Source organism: Papio anubis, chromosome 19, assembly GCF_008728515.1.
Source record: "Papio anubis isolate 15944 chromosome 19, Panubis1.0, whole genome shotgun sequence".
Lineage (NCBI taxonomy): Eukaryota > Metazoa > Chordata > Mammalia > Primates > Cercopithecidae > Papio > Papio anubis.
In genome coordinates this window covers 1,673,836-1,692,029 of record NC_044994.1, presented here as the reverse complement: position 1 = coordinate 1,692,029, position 18,194 = coordinate 1,673,836, and the positions used below count along the sequence as shown (strand labels likewise).

The window sequence follows — 18,194 nt, the reverse complement described above, 5'->3', positions numbered from 1 at the left end:
TTCCCAAAAAGTATTCTGTTAGCTTCTATCTTCTCTGAGTTTACTATCGTATGCGTTGTTTCACAACAGGATTATCAAATGACACAGTACTAATGGATTTGCCAGGGGCCAGCACTAAGCACTGTACCTGGGTTACCTCAATTTATCCTCTAAGATCCTGCGAGATGCATGCTATTATTATCCCTGTTTTGCAAAGACAGAATTCAGTGACAGAGAGATTAAGAAACATACCCAAAGTCACACAGCTAGGATGTATATAAAAGCGGACCCATAATCCAAAATCATATGGTTTAGCTCAGAACCCAAGGTCTCAACCACCCTAGTGTGCTGTCTCTCATTGTCTCGTCCTGCACCACAGGCCAGCTTACTGCCTGTCCCAGAAGAGCCTCAGAATTCTTTGCGTCACAGTGTTCTAGGTAGCTGGTGACAATTGTACAGAGCTAGATTCTAAGTGAAAGCAGAAGTCCCTGTCTTAGGAGGTAAAATTGCCTTGTTTAGGGTGAAGAACTGGAACGAATGAATTACACCTTATAGCCACCTTCACAGGTAAAGAATTGTATCACCGAGAGCATTCATGTTTCACTTTTTTCATGAAACATGTTGAGTATCAGCTATTCTGTGCCAAGCCCTGGGCGATTCTGGGAGAGACATATAAAGATAAGAGTAGTCCCCTAAATGGTTTAGCCTAGGAAGAACTGAGATAAGGCCATTATCTCCTTAAATGCTTGCCCTGGGGAGGACAGTAGAGATTGGTGTCTCTGACTGCTGGTCAGAAACTCCTGGATGGCTTTAGAGTCACACTTTATAGCAAGGCACTAATGACCTGGAAAAGTATTTGTCCTTCACAATTGCTGGATGTATTTCCAGATGAAATAGGAGAGGGAGCTGAGACCATTTTATTGATACCAAACCCAAAATAGACAACTGGACATTGGACTGAGTGAGGAGATATGGATTAAAAAAAAAAAAAAGTTCTACTCTAAAGTGCTGTTTAACTGTTGCTGCATTCCTGTATTTGAGCCTCTCTAATTATGCCTATTATTTTGCTACCCAATAATTATTATTGATGCAGGTCCATATTTATTGGTATGAAAAGATCTTTGTGAGATATATACACAATAAAATATATACATATATTTTGTAAAAATCCAAGTTTCAAAATAAGATGTATGCTAAGCCTAATTTAAAATATATGCATTCATGCCTAGATTGATTTAGAAGTCATATTTGTGCAAATAACACTGTGCATGGATATATCCCTGCCTGCCCCCCTAAAATAGGTATTGATTCTTTTAAAATCTTTTGAGGGATAATAAAAGAGACTATATTTTTCTTTTAATTTGTTAATAATCCTTGCTTATTTATGAGTTTCAAAGACACAGACATTTCATCTATTATACATTTTTGTGGAAAGAAGAAACGTTTAGGACAGAAACTCTTTATGATTTCAAGGTCAAACATTTATTTCCTAATTGAGATTTGGTTTAAAGCTTTAATTCATAGAATAAAATAATTGATTATTAGAAAACTATGTCATCGTAAAACTTTATTTTTCAGTTTCTTTCTACCCAAGAATATGCATATTTCTCAATTATTAATTTCTGAAACCATTAGTAATGTCAGAAGTTACAAAGAGAACTTTTAATATCATGTCCTTCCACTGGTGTTACCAGAGTCTCATTGTGTCTTCCTGGAAACCTCCCACAATCAACATTTTGAAAGGGGAGCTTCTGTCGTCTTCTTTGACAGGTTCCATTCAGACAAAAGTCATTCTTTAGTTTGAATTTTATTTTTATTTTTTGAAAACTATTAGAACTGTTCAGGCCGGGCGCGGTGGCTCAAGCCTGTAATCCCAGCACTTTGGGAGGCCGAGACGGGTGGATCACGAGGTCAGGAGATCGAGACCATCCTGGCGAACACGGTGAAACCCCGTCTCTACTAAAAAATACAAAAAACTAGCCGGGCGAGGTGGCGGGCGCCTGTGGTCCCAGCTACTCGGGAGGCTGAGGCAGGAGAATGGCGTAAGCCCGGGAGGCGGAGCTTGCAGTGAGCCGAGATCGCGCCACTGCACTCCAGCCTGGGCAACAGAGCGAGACTCCGTCTCAAAAAAAAAAAAAAAAAAAAGAAAACTATTAGAACTGTTCTACTTAGAAGCTTCCAGAAGTATTAAATTCATTCTTAGTGCAACAATCAATTGATCGTTGTATTTAAGCTGAATTATTCTCTCTTTAATTTAATTCAATGCACTTAATTCATTTTAATGCTAAAACTTAAAATCCATGTCTAGCCCCAGGTTACCTAAGTTCTTAAGTAGTCCAGCTGGGTCCTCCCTTAATCCTACAGGGACCCTGCATGGGCAGGTCTGTGACAGCCTACAGGTTTGTGCAGCAGGGTGGGTGGGGAGCCAAGATTTGTCCAAAGGTAGTGAGCGCTCGAGATGCTGACTGGTGCTGCTTCCTAGTTACAGGGTGAACAAAGGGATATTGGGTATCTAAACATTTCTAAATCTACCCACTGTAGTAACTATTCATGATCAAACAACCGTTTTTCGAAAAACAAGAGCATGATAGGGTGAAAGAAATGCTGAGATTCTCTACACGTACATGTCCCAAATGATGTTTCTTTGATTTGTTCATTTATTTTTGCGTAACATTCACACGCATCCCACTGCTCTCAGCTTTGGACTATACTGCTCTGTATATATCCAATATGGACTGGGTCTGATCCAAACTATGTCTTTATTACCTTTAAATTCTAAAATAAAAGGTTCAGACAGCTCTAGGGAACTTAACCGAAAGTCATGATCATATTCAACTGGAATCGTTCCCTCCCGCGCAGTGAAGAATACGATCATATACATGCGTAGCATTGACTTTGAATACTGCACCTTTGCATCTTTCTTCAAGAAAATATGCTGCCCCATCATGTGATTTGTAAAATTTTTCAAATGCCTTATTTTAACCTCCCTTCTAGGTTCATTTTGTAATACACAGAGATTTTTTTGTTACCTGAATCTCCAAATGTGGCAAGTGAAATGGGTAAGGAATAGAATAGCCTTTCTTCATTAATTTGTGATGACTCTAACAGTAATTGGTGACATTTTTAATGAACCTCTTTTGAAATTTCATGAAGTAGTCTCCCACAGGGAAAAATCATACAAAGATAAATTTTTTTTTCACACTATCTCAAGGATTTTATAGACCTCCTGAGTATCACACGTGAGCCTGGTTTGAAAACAGATGCTCTAGAACCAAACTCTGAATCAGTGGCCTCAGAGAATATTCGGAGGTGAATTGAAAATAAATTTTTCATAAAGTAAACATAGGTGAATCCCATCTTTATGACATTTAACTGCGTAACAATGGACAATATGTCCCGTTAAGAAATTAAATATTATAAATCACAATTAAGCAGGAAAAACAACTGGTTAAAATAAAATCAAGTAACTGCCTTTAAATCTGACCTAAGGTTGCAAATAGGAAACCACACCCTTGATAAAAAATTGTGAGTTAGGAGATATTTAAATCCATCGATTGCTTTTTGACAAAGACTGTCAAAATATCCCCCCCCCAATTTTAAAATGGTCAGTCAGTAAATACAATAACTAGTAGGAAACCAGCACCTTTAGAATTAGGTTTTAATGTATTTTTATTTTGTTTCTCAACCTAAAGAAAGGGGAGACAGAATAGGGCAGATCTTGTTGCCAGTAAAGGAGTTACCACAGTTGCCCTTTTCTGCAGTGAGCCATATTTCTAGGCTTTAGAAACTTTCAAATTTCCAAATAATCATTTGTCTACACTGTAGTCTCCAGGAAGCCACGCTGATTGCTGGAAAGGTAGTAACCCTCCCTAGAAGAGGTTCTGTGGGGGAAGTCACTGGGAAGGGTCTGGTGGCCAGGAGGCTGCCACTCCCCAGTGAGGTTATGCTCACCCAGTGTGGCCAGCGCCCTTCATGGCCCCTGCTCCGAGGCCAGTGGCATGAATTTTACCTTTAAGCAGACAGTAGACGGAGTCTGGGTGGGATCCTAACAGGTGGATTTGTAGTCCCTTTGACTTAGAGAAGAGTCATGGTTTCTTTCAAATCCAGATGTAAAATGGCAAACATTTTTTAATGGTTGCTTTATATAATCAGATAACATCTACCTTCCTAGAAAATATATTAGCTTAAATTGCTACAGAAAACATTAGTTAACATTCTGAGGGGCATTCCCAGGTAGGAGGTGATTAATATTTTAAATATGTTCTCTGAGGGGTTGCCATGTGTTCCTGGGGTGCTCGCAGCGGGGGGCTCATCAGGCAGGTGATGGCAGCCATCCCCTTGGGCCTGCTGTCTGGGCCTATTTTTATACATTTCCTCCCCTTCCTATTCACTTTTAAACTGTCCTGGATTGGGTGACGTATTAGTTGTCCTACAGGGAACCCAACTGTGTGGGATTTTGTAGGTTCTGAGAACTCCATCCAAGAGTTAACAAGATAAACAGGGCTTTTGAATTAGAACCATCAGTTCCCATGAAGAAAACCTGAGCAAAGCTGCAGGAGCCTGCACAGGCTATGGGGTTACATCTCTGTAAATATTAAATGAAATACAGAAGTGCAAAGTCCCCTCATCCAGAAACATAAAATTGGGGCCCCAGAAAGGGGCACTGATTCATCTAAAACCCAATATCCAGTTAATGTCAGCATCCTAGTCCTCACTGTGTTCATCCAATGCTGTTCTATTTATCTTGTCATTGTCTCCTCATTTTATCCAGGACATGGTGACATGGTGACATCTAAAGGAGTTGGGGCAAAACAAAACAAAACAAAGCAAAACCAGCCTCCATGTCCTTATTAGAGAGTATTTTTGTTGCTCACAGGCTTATCGCCCTCACTGCCTGCCCCTGTCTTGGCCATGTAGCTGTGACATGCACAGCAGCATGGCCAGCCCCACTGAAGCAGTTATGGCTTGTGCTCCAGCACATGGGACCTAAAAAACTCTTTTAACAGGTTCCATGAGTGAGTAACTCAAATTCGCTCCTCCCAGGCCTGCAGTGGTCACTGCATCCTGAACGTCTTCCATCCTGCCTCAGGATCCTTGACTGACAGTGTATGGCTGTGCAGGCCAGGCACCTAGTACTCTCCTAGTGAGTTCACTTGATGACAGTGTTCAGCCTACCACGTTCAGCCTGGAAATCAGGCATCCTGTATCTCTAAGGGTCTGTTTCTGTTCCCTGGGTCAGCCAGCCCATGAGCACTCAAGCTGGAAGATAAGTATTCCGGTTGCTTTCTCTAGAGGATCTTTGGGCTATCTGTCCCTCTTTGGGGTTGAACCATGTGTGGGAACTGAAACGATGCCTGTGTCACACCTCTGTGTGCTTCCTCTCATGAGCATCCTCACCCAGCAACATCCTAGACCTGGATCTGCCATCCTCCTTCGCCAGTCACTGCTCCATTGGGTACCAGGAGATGAGGATTTTAGGCAGTGGGTTCTCTCCATCATGGCATCCACCAAGCCCTAAAACATGATCCAGAAGAAAAATTAGGCAAAATGAAAAGTTAACAGACAAAATGACCCTGCCATTGCTCAAGTTCCTTTGTTCTTTCCTTTACAGCCTTTTATTTTATTTCTGATGTTGGTTTATATCCACTGCATATTAAACCAGCATCCCAACTACATGCAGAGCATCTCATTTGGCTTAACTGAATATCACTCCAAAACTGGGGTGCAAAATTCAGTTTGTTGTCATTCCTGAGTTTCCCCTCTCTAATTCTGGAGACTGTGTTTTAGAAAGAAAAAAAAAAGATTGAAATATTTTATGTAAATTCTACATGAGCAGTTATTTCTTTTTAAGCAAATTGGTTAATAAATGCTCTTAACTCAGGACTGCAAGCTCCAAATCAAGCGTATTTTCTTTCATTTAAAAAACCCTCTGTTATGAAGTTATAATTACATACATTATACTTTGTGAGAAAAATATTGGGACTCGTCATTTCTTAGTCCCACCCAGAGAGTTCCGTTTTGTAATGTGTCACTAGTCAATATGTTTTTTAAAATCCAGTACTCGTGTGTTTCAAGGTTGTGCACACAGGTCCTTCCCCGTGCCCGAGCCCCGCTGCGGTGGCCTTCCTTGTCGGTGGTGTTGGTGTCGTGTGGTTTGCTGCATGGCAGTGTGTTGGTCAGTCGATCCGTGTATAACCTGATGTGTACAACTTGGTGTTTTAACACTGTGTTTCTGTAACTGTTTGCGCTGCTAGCTGCTACACTGAAGCAACCGTGCTGTTCTCAAGGCAGTCCACCCTTGATGATTTAGATGGACAAGAAATTCCTAAAACAAGTGAGCGTGCTCGGCCTAGGCTCCGTAAAATGCTCAGCATGGATATGTCCTCCTCATCAGCTGACAGTGGCAGTTTAGCATCAAGGTGCTTAACTTGTGCATGCTTTGTTCTGTCATTTTAATCACCTCTTCCCCCCTTTATGTCATTGCAAATATAAGTTCTTGTGACGTATGTTTTTATTTCATTTTTATTTTAAGAATCTGCATGACTGACAGAAGCATAACCACTGCCCTCTCTGAGATGTAATTGTTCTCAGGACAGCATTATATTAAACTAACCGCTCTTTAGTTTTTGTCTGTTAGGAATTTCTTTAAAAATCCTTATCACAAACATTCTCCTCCATGTTTTCAGTATTTCACACTTTCCATTTTCAGAGACATACGCATGTTTCCTCCATAACTTAGAGCTTCTGTGGGCACTGCTCAAAGGGGGAACTCTGTTTGCGAAGGTAGAAAACTTCTCATCATTTAATCAAAAGATGCATGCAGTAGGAAGAAAACTAAAAATCTGTCGTAGGTAGTCATTTTCAGTGAATATTGAATAAGTCTGCATGTTATTTGCCTAATTGACATAAAAGTCAGAATATAGTTTACCGTTGGTTTTTAAAAAGAATATTATGCAGCAGAGTGCATCACCTTTGTAGCCTGTAACTTTTATTTGGGGAAAAAAATTACTGTGGCTTAAGTTCTCTGAAATCCTACCCTAAAACAGTATCATTTAGAAATAAAATTATTTGCATACAACCCGAAAACTCTTTTTGAATTGCCTTAGGATGGTCGGGGGAGACACTGAACTCAGCAGCTACACTGTGCTTCTCCTAACATGAAAACAGCCCAATCCAAAACAAGTTACATTTTGACCGCTCACAGTGGCAAGTCAGAGGGCATCTTCTTTTCTCTGGCAGCTGTATATCTCCGTGCAGCCCTGCAGTACGCTGGCACTGGCATTGATGGGAATGCCTTGGCTATTTGACAAAGTCCTCTGGCGGGCATGTGTCTGCCATGCCAGTCCATTTTCTTGACCTCTGAAGGTGCTCTCCGCCCCTTGGTGCCACAGGAGATCCAAACCAAAGCGAGCAAGATTAGGATTGATGACGGTCTTAATAGCCATGAGACCTGGTGTGGGGTTGGCTCCAGTAGTCTGGAAGTTGCCTGGGCAATGGGTCAATGGCATGGCCTTCCTAGGAGGTATATCTAATTGAGGTAAGTCTTAGCAAAAATCGGGTTTGGCCTGGCATTTCAGCAGCCCCTCCATGATGTGCGCACTCAAGGACACAGCCCTGGGGATTCTGAACACCTGAGCGGGCATCAAAAGCTCAGGCCCATCTGGTTCTTCAGTCACAGGATGCCGTGAACGGCTGTGCCAAGGTTCATCCATTCGTTCACTCATCCATATGTCCATACTGGTGTCTGTGACAAGAAACATGGGTGCAGTCTATGCATTTGAGAATCTCAGTGTTTATGGAACCCAGGTGGTCACACATGCCATTCAGATAAGAGTACATATTTCAGAGTCTAACACATCCTTCCACATCCAAGACAGATTCCCAGTCTCCAGGTGGATTTTGCCCCTCTCCCCTCCATGGCTGGATGTGTCTGAGGCAGAGCAAGCCATGAATGTCACTGGCTGCCCTCTTGTCACTGGCCAACCTTGTCTGCATGGATCTGACAGGGAAAGTTAAAAGAATATAGGAACAAAAGAAGGAGACAAAGGGTACGAGAAAAAAGAACAGAACGCCAAAGGCAGGAAGTGAGGATGAGAGTAGAGAAGCTTCTGGAAAAGGAGCGCTCAAAGAGGAACTGGTAGGAGAAGATAAGTAAAGTAGTCGGGAGGAAAGAACAGAAGCGCACCCTGGGGTGGAGTGGGCAGCTGGAAGGGAGAAGGGCCAAGGAGAGCTCGCGTAGGGAGAGAGTGGCTGGAGTCCCGTGTGGAAGGGGAACCCCTGGGCACAGTGCAGGAAGCTGGGACGAGGGTGGCGATTCCACAGACGGGATGCACAGAAATGCAAAAAAGGCAAAGGATGGAAAAGCAGGAAGAATAAACATGACAGAAGGCTGGCATGTTTTATCAAGCACACAGCTGTCCAGTGTAGCCAATGTTTAATCATTCCCATTCCCCCCTCATGGTCTAGGTGGGTCTGTTGTGCAGGATGCAGGGTAGAATAGCTATTTGCTAAGACTTAGCTCTTGATCAAAACCTTCGGAGCTTCTCCCCTGCAGGGGTGCCCCCGCCTTGAAGCAGACAGAGCAGTGGGTAAACTGTACTTTGTTGATATGGAAACAGACTCTGGAATCCGAGGCTGTGAATCTGGATACTCCACACTTGTTACGGGGGCGGGTTCTGCTCTTTGAGAGCCGTGTGACTGGCTCTGGTTCTAAACTGTGTGTGTGCACTGTCAACATTTGCATTGGAGAGGCTGCTGTTTGCAGTGTCTGCAGAACAGGAGTGATTATACCGAAAGAACAAAGCAGATGGAATGCAGGGGGAAAAAAATGGGGCATTTCCTTAGGAGTTCTGATGAGGTCTCTCAGGAATGGGAAAGAGCCCCAGGAGTGTGGATGCTAAGACAGGGGCTCTGTGCCCACCCTTTCTCCCAACAGCGAGCCCACGCAGTGCACCATGCTGTACTCACGCCAGGGGACCACTGAGACCATTGAGGAGGTGGAGGCTGAGCAGGAGGAGGAGGCAGGGAGCACGGTGCCTGAGCCCAGGGAGGCCAAGGAGTACGAGGCCGCCGGGTACGATGTGGGAGCCGTGGGTGCTGAGGAGGCCAGCCTCACCCCAGAGGAAGAGCTGACACAGTTCTCCACCTTGGACGGGGACGTGGAGGCCCCACCCTCCTACAGCAAGGCTGTGAGCTTCGAGCATCTGTCCTTCGGCTCGCAGGACGACTCTGCAGGCAAGAACCACATGGCCGTCAGCCCGGACGACAGCCGCACCGACAAGCTGGGGTCCAGCATCTTACCTCCCCTGACACATGAGCTGACGGCCAGCGAGCTGCTGCTGAACAAGTAAGGGTCCAGCGAGCAGGTCAGACACGTATCGTGAATCGCCACTTAAATATATGCCCTCATTCTGTATACAGAAAAATTCATATACAGAAAAAAGTTCACCTAGATACTGAGAGGAGACAGACAATTCCAAGACTCCTTGCATTGCAAATACAAAGCAAACTCCATGACTGGTTCTAGAACCAGCAAAACCCAGAGCCTTGTGTTGACATTTCTTTCTATCATAAAGTCTGATATTAGGTTGTCTCTGAAGGAAAAACGGGGACATAGGAAGTGGGGGACACAGCAAGGAGGATAGTGCTAAATGAAAATCAGTGATTTGGAGAAATTAAAGACAGGCATGGCCGGGCATGGTGGCTCACGCCTGTAATCCCAGCACTTTGGGAGGCTGAGGCGGGTGGATCACTTGAGGTTGGGAGTTAAAGGCCAGCCTGGCCTACATAGTGAAACCCCCTCCCTACTAAAAATACAAAAAAAAGAAAAAATTAGCTGTGCGTGGTGGTGGGCACCTGTAATCCCAGGTACTCAGGAGGCTGAAGCAGGAGAATTGCTTGAGCCTGGGAGGCGGAGGTTGTGGTGAGTCAAGATCGTGCCATTGCACTCCAGCCTGGGCAACAAGAGCAAAACTCCGTCTCAAAAAAAAAAAAGATAGACATATTATCATGTGGTTTACTTTAACAGGATGTTTCACGATGATGAGCTTGAAGAGTCCGAAAAATTCTACGTGGGGCAGCCCCGATTTCTGCTACTCTTCTATGCTATGTACAATACCCTGGTGGCCCGCTCAGAGATGGTGTGCTACTTCGTGATCATCCTCAACCACATGGTCTCTGCCTCCATGATCACGCTCCTGCTTCCCATCCTCATCTTCCTCTGGGCCATGCTGTCCGTCCCCAGGCCCAGCCGCCGGTTCTGGATGATGGCCATTGTCTATACCGAGGTAGGCCTGGACGCAGACCCTTGTGGATGGCTTCAGGCGGCTATGCAAGGTCAAGCGTACCTTGTGTCCCTGTGCCCTCTCTCGAGGTGGGCCTGCCCTGATCCCAGTTTCACATGGAACATGCAGTTCCATAGACATTCTTAGATACACAAATCGTCAGCAGCAGCAGTTACCTAGCACTCACAATTCTAAAACTCTTTTCACACTTCACACCTCACATACGGTAGGTACTGGCTTAATCCCCTTTAACAGATAAGGACACAGTATCAATGAGATTGAATGGCCAAAGTTGCCCAACTGGTGAGGGGTGGGGACACTTTTGAAGCCTGGTTGCCTGACCTACAATATTAACCACTGAGATGCCTACAGGCTTCTGCAGCGTCGAGCGCAATGCCTGGCGTCACAGGGGGTTCAGTGAATGGACCCTGTGTTAAATGATATCTTCTGGCACTTTGGGCGTAGTTTGAATATATCATACATACTTTTCATTTTTAAACGCAAAAGTAAATATCCATGTGTCGCAAAATCGTATAAGCACCCACTTAGTGTCTGAAGGGTGGATGCCAGCCCGTTTTCATCCCATGTGGGGTATGAGGAGCCTTCTGCTCACTCTTATGTTCCTGCTTTCTGTCCTGACCTGTTCAACATAGACAGGATCACGAATGCCCCTGAAAATCATACAGGGACTTAAACAACAAAAAAGCTCGATATTCTTGGTGCCTGGACAACCATGGTGCTTTGTGTTCTCAGGTTTGCGAAGAGACGGATTTTCTTCCCTGACTTGTAAGGACAAGTTTTCACTCTCAGCAGTGCTGTAATTACTTCTTAAATGACGGTGCTCATGCTGGATGCACACCCAAGGCCTAGAAGTTTTGTAGGTTATAAGTAATTCAGTAGCAAAATTAAAACAAAGCTATACGGTAAAGCATCTCAAAAGTATTTGGTTTAAAGTATTGATAGCATGCATCTTACTTCCATAAGGAAAATAAAGAGTAACATCACTTCAGGATGTAAATGACTGCCTGTTTAGAGAATGGGTGACAGTCTGTAACAATGTGGGTACATTTATCAGATTCCCTTTCTTACCTAGGGCTGAAGTAAGAGGAAGTACCAAGAATGTGGAAAAGTGAACAAGAGACTCTTGTATAGCTTTCACCTTAAAAATAAAATATTTCTGGCTATAGTCCCAGCACTTCAAGAGGCCAAGGCAGGAGGATAGTTGAGGCCAGGAGTTCAAGACAAGCCTGGGCAACATAGCGAGACCCCATTTCTACAAAAAAATAAAAAACATTAGGCAGGCATGGTGTACAAACACCTGTAGTCCAAGCTACTTGGGAGGCAGAGGTGGGAGGATTGCACCCAGGAGTTTGAGGTTGCAGTGAGCTATGATTGTGCCACTGCCCTCCACCATGAGCAACAGATTGAGACCTCATCTCTAAAAAATATAAAATAAAATATTTCTATATAAGTTAAGTTGAGGCTCTCCCTTTTCTTATCACATTGCACTGAGGACTGAAGTAAGTAGGAAATTCTTGATGTTGATTTGCTCTATAATACAAATCACATGTCAGAAACCAAGAACCCTGCTACACACCAGAATACAAAGATGAATAGAAAGCAAATATGCATTTCTGTTTTTTAGTGGCTCCCAGACTAACGTGGCACACAGATATGATGAGGAAAATGAAAACTACATACATCATAACCATGTGATAGATTGCAAATTAAAGAAGTACAGAAACTAGGAAGATACAAGTATGTTCTGTTCAGGTTTCCCTAAATAACATATTTAATAGCTGTGTAATTACATCAATATCTAATTAAATCAGTATAAATGCCAACACCTCAAAAGAAGAGGAAATGACCAATCAAAGCAGTGGCCTGAGGCGTCCGACTGGCCTTGCTAGACCTACAGTGGAAGACACTGTGACAGTCAGGCACTGCTTCTGTTGTGAAGTGGAGAGTCTGCGAGAATGATACTTTACTATTCCACATAATTATGTGCTTTCCTACCATCAAAACTGTGAAATGCGGGTCTCTTTCTTAATTGTCGTATTGCTCTTTCCAATATACAGGTATATCTATTCCTAAAAGAAGGAGTAATGTTTTAAATTTCTGTCATCTGTGTGTAGGTGGCAATTGTAGTCAAGTATTTCTTCCAATTTGGGTTCTTTCCCTGGAATAAGAACGCGGAGGTGAACAAAGATAAACCGTTCCACCCCCCAAACATCATAGGAGTGGAGAAGAAGGAAGGTTATGTCCTTTATGACCTCATCCAGCTCCTGGCTCTGTTCTTTCATCGATCAATTTTGAAGGTACTGCGTGTTAACAATTAATCAGTTCAAGTAGGCCATTGCAGTCCCTGTAATTGTCCTAGGTGACCTGGACATCAGGATTGGTGATGGGGCTGAGGGGCTGGTGGTTGGCATCTACTCATATGTTTTTTTGTTTGTTTGTTTGTTTTAAAAGAGAAAAGAAAAAAGTTACATTCATTTAGTGGACATTTTTTCCAACACTTGTGGTACTCAATAACGGAACTTACAATAAATCTGGGAGAATATTTCCCCATGTTTCCAACCTAGGTTAAATGCATCATCATGAATCCACTTTGTGGAACATTGCTTGAATGATGTGCAGTATTCTAAGGCCAGATACACTAAATTCTGCCTCCGGTTTAAGCCAGAGCATCGGAGAGCCACAATGTGCGTGGATCATATTGTCTCATCTCCATCCCAGCTTCAGCCTCCCTCCTTCTAGCAGAATTGCTTTCATTGGGTAGTTTCTTGTCATGAAACCATTAGCTGTTGGTGAGAGACCACATATTAACTTGCCCACTGAAACCCAGAGCTGTGCTTTCTCCTGCTTATTGTGGAGGAGGCCACTCACGATCCTGCTGGACGAGGACCTTTATACAGCATGGCCCTGCCTCAGCCTCAGGGACTCCTGTCCTTCTGAGCAACTTCGTGTGTTTTTCCTTCTCACATGCTGTGAACTATGAACTAAACCTGTAAATATGCCACTTAATTCTGATAAATAGAAATTATTGCATGGCATACATTTTATGTATGAATGTACCTCTTGTTACAACCTTACTTTCCTTCTCTCACCTTAACCTCGTGTCTTATATAAAATATTGTAAATTCCTTTTATCCAGGAGTATCTTTCTTAGTCCCTAGAATCCTTTTTAGAACAAGGCTTGGCATAAGTTAATACATACACGTACATATACATACATGCACACATAGATATGTAACAGTGTGTTTAACTTCTTCTGCCCTAGCTCAGTGAGCTATTTCAAACTCGGTTTCATCTGAGTGTACTCTGGTCAACCTCCTCACTCTAGCTTCCATCACTTTGCAAAGTACCCAAGACCTCAGTTTGGAGGGAGCCTTAGCTGGGTCGTTGGGGTGTGGCAGGTTTTTTAAAGCGATGTATCTAAGGAAACCAGTTAGCCACCGTTCTTTTGATGGATATGTTAATTACTTGAATTTATTTAGTATACTGACTTTTATTATGAACATATGAATAAATGTATTAACCTTGTTTTTTCAGTCTTAGAAATTCATTTTTTAAATTTCGGTATTTAATACTTGATGGTGTAATTTTGATCACTTCAGAATTCTCTTGCAACCTTTGCATTCTTTTGTATCATTTAAAATTATTATAACTCTTTAGGTACTTTTACTATCTTTTCATCAATGTTCAAATGGCTTAACTGCTGCAATTTTATATTTAAAACATAAAATCTTGGTGTTTCTTATTGATGTTCTTACTCTTTTTCTGAAAATTTCAAATATATGAATGTATATGAGATTTGAGGTAATGGCATTATGTTAAAATTTTAATTAAAGATATAAAAATACTTTTTAGAATGGTAAATCTTTTCTTAAGAAGACAAGGTACCCCATAGCTTTTGAAAAAATAAATCTTTCATATAATGTTGCCACAAAAACCAAACAATTAAAGCTGCAGAAATTTCAAAAGTGCTTGAAACCATCCTATTTAATACAAATTGCTGTATATTTGATAAATACTTAGAAGAATTGGCAAACAAGTAAATATACTACGAGAAAGTTGTGAAATAATCTAAATATGTGAATGTTAGCCAAAGAGGAAACAACTCTTAAAATAATTGGGAAGAAATCGATATAAACTGAAAAATCCCATTATGAAAAGCTAAAATGTTTGTTAGGTTTATAAGAATATATTCATTGAATATGTTTAAGAATAACACATTTACAAATAAATATTTAAGAATCATCCGTCAGGCCAGGCGTGGTGGCTCACACCTGTAATCCCAGCACTTTGGGAGGCCAAGACTGGCAGATCACGAGGTCAGGAGATCGAGACCATCCTGGCTAACATGGTGAAACCCCGTCTCTACTAAAAAAATACAAAAAATTAGCTGGGTGAGGTGGTGGGTGCCTGCAGTTCCAGCTACTTGGGAGGCCGAGGTGGGAGAATGGCGTGAACCCAGGAGGTGCAGCTTGCAGAGAGCCAAGATCGCGCCACTGCATTCCAGCCTGGGCGACAGAGCAAGACTCTGTCTTAAAAAAAAAAAAAAAAAGAATCATCTGTCAATTGAGTGACTGGTGCATTGATCATTCTTGGAGTTGGTTTTGACCAACTGATTTCTGACAAATTGGCCTGGAGCTCTTGTCCTCCACGTATGAGTCAGAGAGAGGACTAGGCAATGTCTTGGGGAGCACATGCATGGCCAGACAAAAAGCTCAGGGGAGAGCTCCGTCCGACAGCAGCAAGGTCATCAGGGTGACTTTCCGTCCAATAAGTCAAGTCACTGTAATTTCATCCTTAGTCCGTCTGCCAAAAGCTATCTGTCTCCATCTCAATTATCAGCTAAAATCTTATTGTCTACACCCACACATCTCTTCCCTACTGGGACCCTCATAAAGCTCTAGACAAGCTTTCTTTTCTTGTGTATTAGTCCATTTTCATGCTGCTGATAAAGACATACCTGAGACTGGGCAATTCACAAAAGAAAGAGGTTTAATGGACTTACAGTTCCACATGGCTGGGGAGGCCTCACAATCATGGCGGAAGGCAAGGAGGAGCAAGTCACATCTTACTTGGATTGTGGCAGGCAAAGAGAGGAGTGCTTGTTCAGGGAAACTCCCCTTTTTATAACCATCAGATCTCATGAGACTTATTCACTCCCATGAGAACAGCATGCGAAAGACCTGCCCCCATGATTCAGTTACCTCCCACCGGGTCTCTCCCACAATACATGGGAATTCAATGTGAGATCTGGGGACACAGCCAAACCCTGTCACCTGTTTTTCTAATCTTGAAGGACAGTTTGTTGGATGAGATTTTGTAAGACAGAATACCAAGGGTTCCACCTGAAATAGTAGCCTCATTTGTCCCTGTCCCTGCTTTCTCAGTGCCACGGCTTGTGGGATGAAGATGACATGACTGAAAGTGGCATGGACAAGGAGGAATCAGATGATGAGCTCTCCCTTGGTCATGGCAGGAGGGACTCCTCGGATTCTCTCAAGTCCATCAACCTGGCCGCATCTGTGGAGTCAGTGCATGTGACCTTCCCGGAGCAGCAGACAGCTGTCCGGAGGAAGCGCTCCAGCAGCAACTCCGAGCCATCCCAGAGATCCAGCTTTTCTTCAAACAGATCCCAAAGAGGTAGCTGTCAACACAATGTATCTAGGCTGCAGTTAGGCCCCAGGTGGCCTCGTTTTTCTCGTGCCTGTGGGTCTGGGGCAAGGGAGTGTACTGGGTGCTATCAAGAGACAGACGTTGTTATGTGAAAAGAAAAGGGCTTCGAAATCAGAGAAACTCGAGTTCAAATCCCGCCTCAGCTGTGTCACCCCATTACCCAAAACACTTTATTGTATCTCAGGACAAAGGTTTCAGATAATTGTGAAAAATGGCCGGCACACTGCCTTGTACCTGATAAACGCCAGGCTCATGATAATTTTTGTTACATGCGAAAAATTTGCAGGGCATGTCCAGAGTGCTGTCAATCACACTGTATTTTTTAAACATATTTAGATGTAATTGATGAGAACTTTTAGCCAAACTACGGTTATTTCCTAGTCTAATAATTAATTTTTTCCTAAACAACAAGTATGATCAGAAAGTGATCAGCTGCCCCTCTTGGAATCACAGCTCACAGCTGCCCCTCTTGGAATCACTAGGCTTTTGTATCTATGGGGCTCCTGTCTGAAGCTTTCCATGCAGTGGTGTATAGTCATCTTCAGAACCTGATTTTGAGGCAGATACTGGCAGATTATGTCATGTTCATTTTATAATTAGAGAAACTAGAATAGGAAAACAGACATGGGGCATCCTGTCTGGAGCACCTGCATCCTAGTACCCCAGTGAGCACAATAAAAACTATCCTTCCAGTTTATTTACTTCTGAAACAAAGATTGCGTAACAATCCAGGAAAGAGCCGCCACGGGGTGTTAAACCCCACAGGCCTGCAATGGGAGCAGAGTTGAGAGGACAGATCCCAAAGGGCTCAGTAATCGTTCATGAATGCATCCGTGCATACTCATCCTCCCAAACAGTGCCGAGCTGTCCCTCTACCATGTGGGCTCTGAGGGCTGCTTCTGGGATATTTAGGCGAACAAACCCCGGGCTTCACCATCCATCTTTGATCTCTTTTTATTTCTAGGCAGCACAAGCACCCGAAACAGCAGTCAGAAAGGAAGCAGCGTTTTGAGTATTAAGCAAAAAAGCAAAAGGGAACTTTATATGGAAAAGCTTCAAGAACATTTAATCAAAGCAAAGGCCTTTACCATAAAGAAGTGAGTCCATGAGAACATTTGGCATGTGAGCTTTATTTTATGGTTTTGGGCTTTATTATTTCCTATAAACCAGGGGCAAAGAGCAGAGAAGTAACTTCTCGTGTCACAAATGTTACCTGTATAAGGCAGAATGAAATTACCCCTTTTTGTCTTGTTTTTAAAAATCATTTTTCCGTAAGCATGATTCATTTTATATCCATTGCATTTATGCACATGCTTTTTCTATTCAAACAGAGAAAATGGGTCATTTCAAGGGCTCATGGATTGTACTCTTAGGCATTATCATGGGGAAGTCCAGCCAGACTGAGAGGACTACAGTGTCAATGCTGGAAGGGCCTTAGAGGTGCACTCTTACCCTGAGAAGGGGACAGAAGTGCATGGTGGGGAAATGCTTTGTCCGTGGCCATACACCTGTTCCCCAGCAAACGACACAGGTCCCTCCACCTGCTGGGGATGGAAGTGGTGCATGGGACTGGGACTGCCAGCTGGGAGTGGAGCCCTGAACAGAGACTCTGAGAGCGGGAGAGCCAGTGGCACCCGAACGTGGCATTGAACTGAAGGCAGGTCCCAGAGCAAAGATAGGGCAAAGGCTAGACAGAGGAGCAAGAGCCAGCAGGACACTGCACTGAGGCACAGAACAAGGCACAGATAAAAGGCCAGGGCAGTATGTGGGAGCCATGATGGACACAGGCCCTAAAACAGGAGGAGCAGGGACATCGCACGTTCAGACACACACGGACCAAGCACTCCAAGTGTGAGCACCTCATGCATTCCCTCCTTTACTTCCCACCTTGGCCCTAGGCATCAGGTCTTCTTATCACTCCAGTTTTACGGATGAGAAAACTAAACACAGAGGTTGCATGGCATGCTCATGGTTCTTGCAGGTAGTGAGCAATTGAATCAGGCTACAAACCCAACACCTCGTTCCCAGGGCATCATACCGTTCTATTATCCTTCAAGCAAGAGGAGAGGGTTGTGGTGCCATCAGCAGAGAGGGCTGCAGTATCTATCTTGGCAGTAAACGTGTATACACTCTCCGTTAGAACAGGAGCCGTCCACAGCGGGACTATCCTGAGGCAGAGAGAGGAAGGTGGGACCTGACTGGAAAGGAGAATGCGGAGGAATGGCACGATGGCAGTATCTG

At 43.4% G+C, this 18,194-nt stretch overlaps 1 protein-coding gene across 3 annotated transcripts in view; it reads left to right on the top strand.

The window, feature by feature from the left end:
- PIEZO2 (piezo type mechanosensitive ion channel component 2) overlaps positions 1–18,194 on the top strand; it is a 460,524-nt gene that overhangs the window by 421,306 nt on the left and 21,024 nt on the right. For 2 of the 3 annotated variants that reach the window (XM_031658680.1, XM_031658678.1), the window contains 6 exons: positions 6,234–6,398; positions 8,915–9,325; positions 10,007–10,265; positions 12,398–12,580; positions 15,668–15,920; positions 16,918–17,050. In XM_031658680.1, coding sequence (XP_031514540.1) covers positions 6,234–6,398; positions 8,915–9,325; positions 10,007–10,265; positions 12,398–12,580; positions 15,668–15,920; positions 16,918–17,050 — 1,404 coding nt within the window. The remainder of the gene's footprint in view (positions 1–6,233; positions 6,399–8,914; positions 9,326–10,006; positions 10,266–12,397; positions 12,581–15,667; positions 15,921–16,917; positions 17,051–18,194) is intronic. The other variant, XM_031658679.1, reaches the window with a different exon arrangement.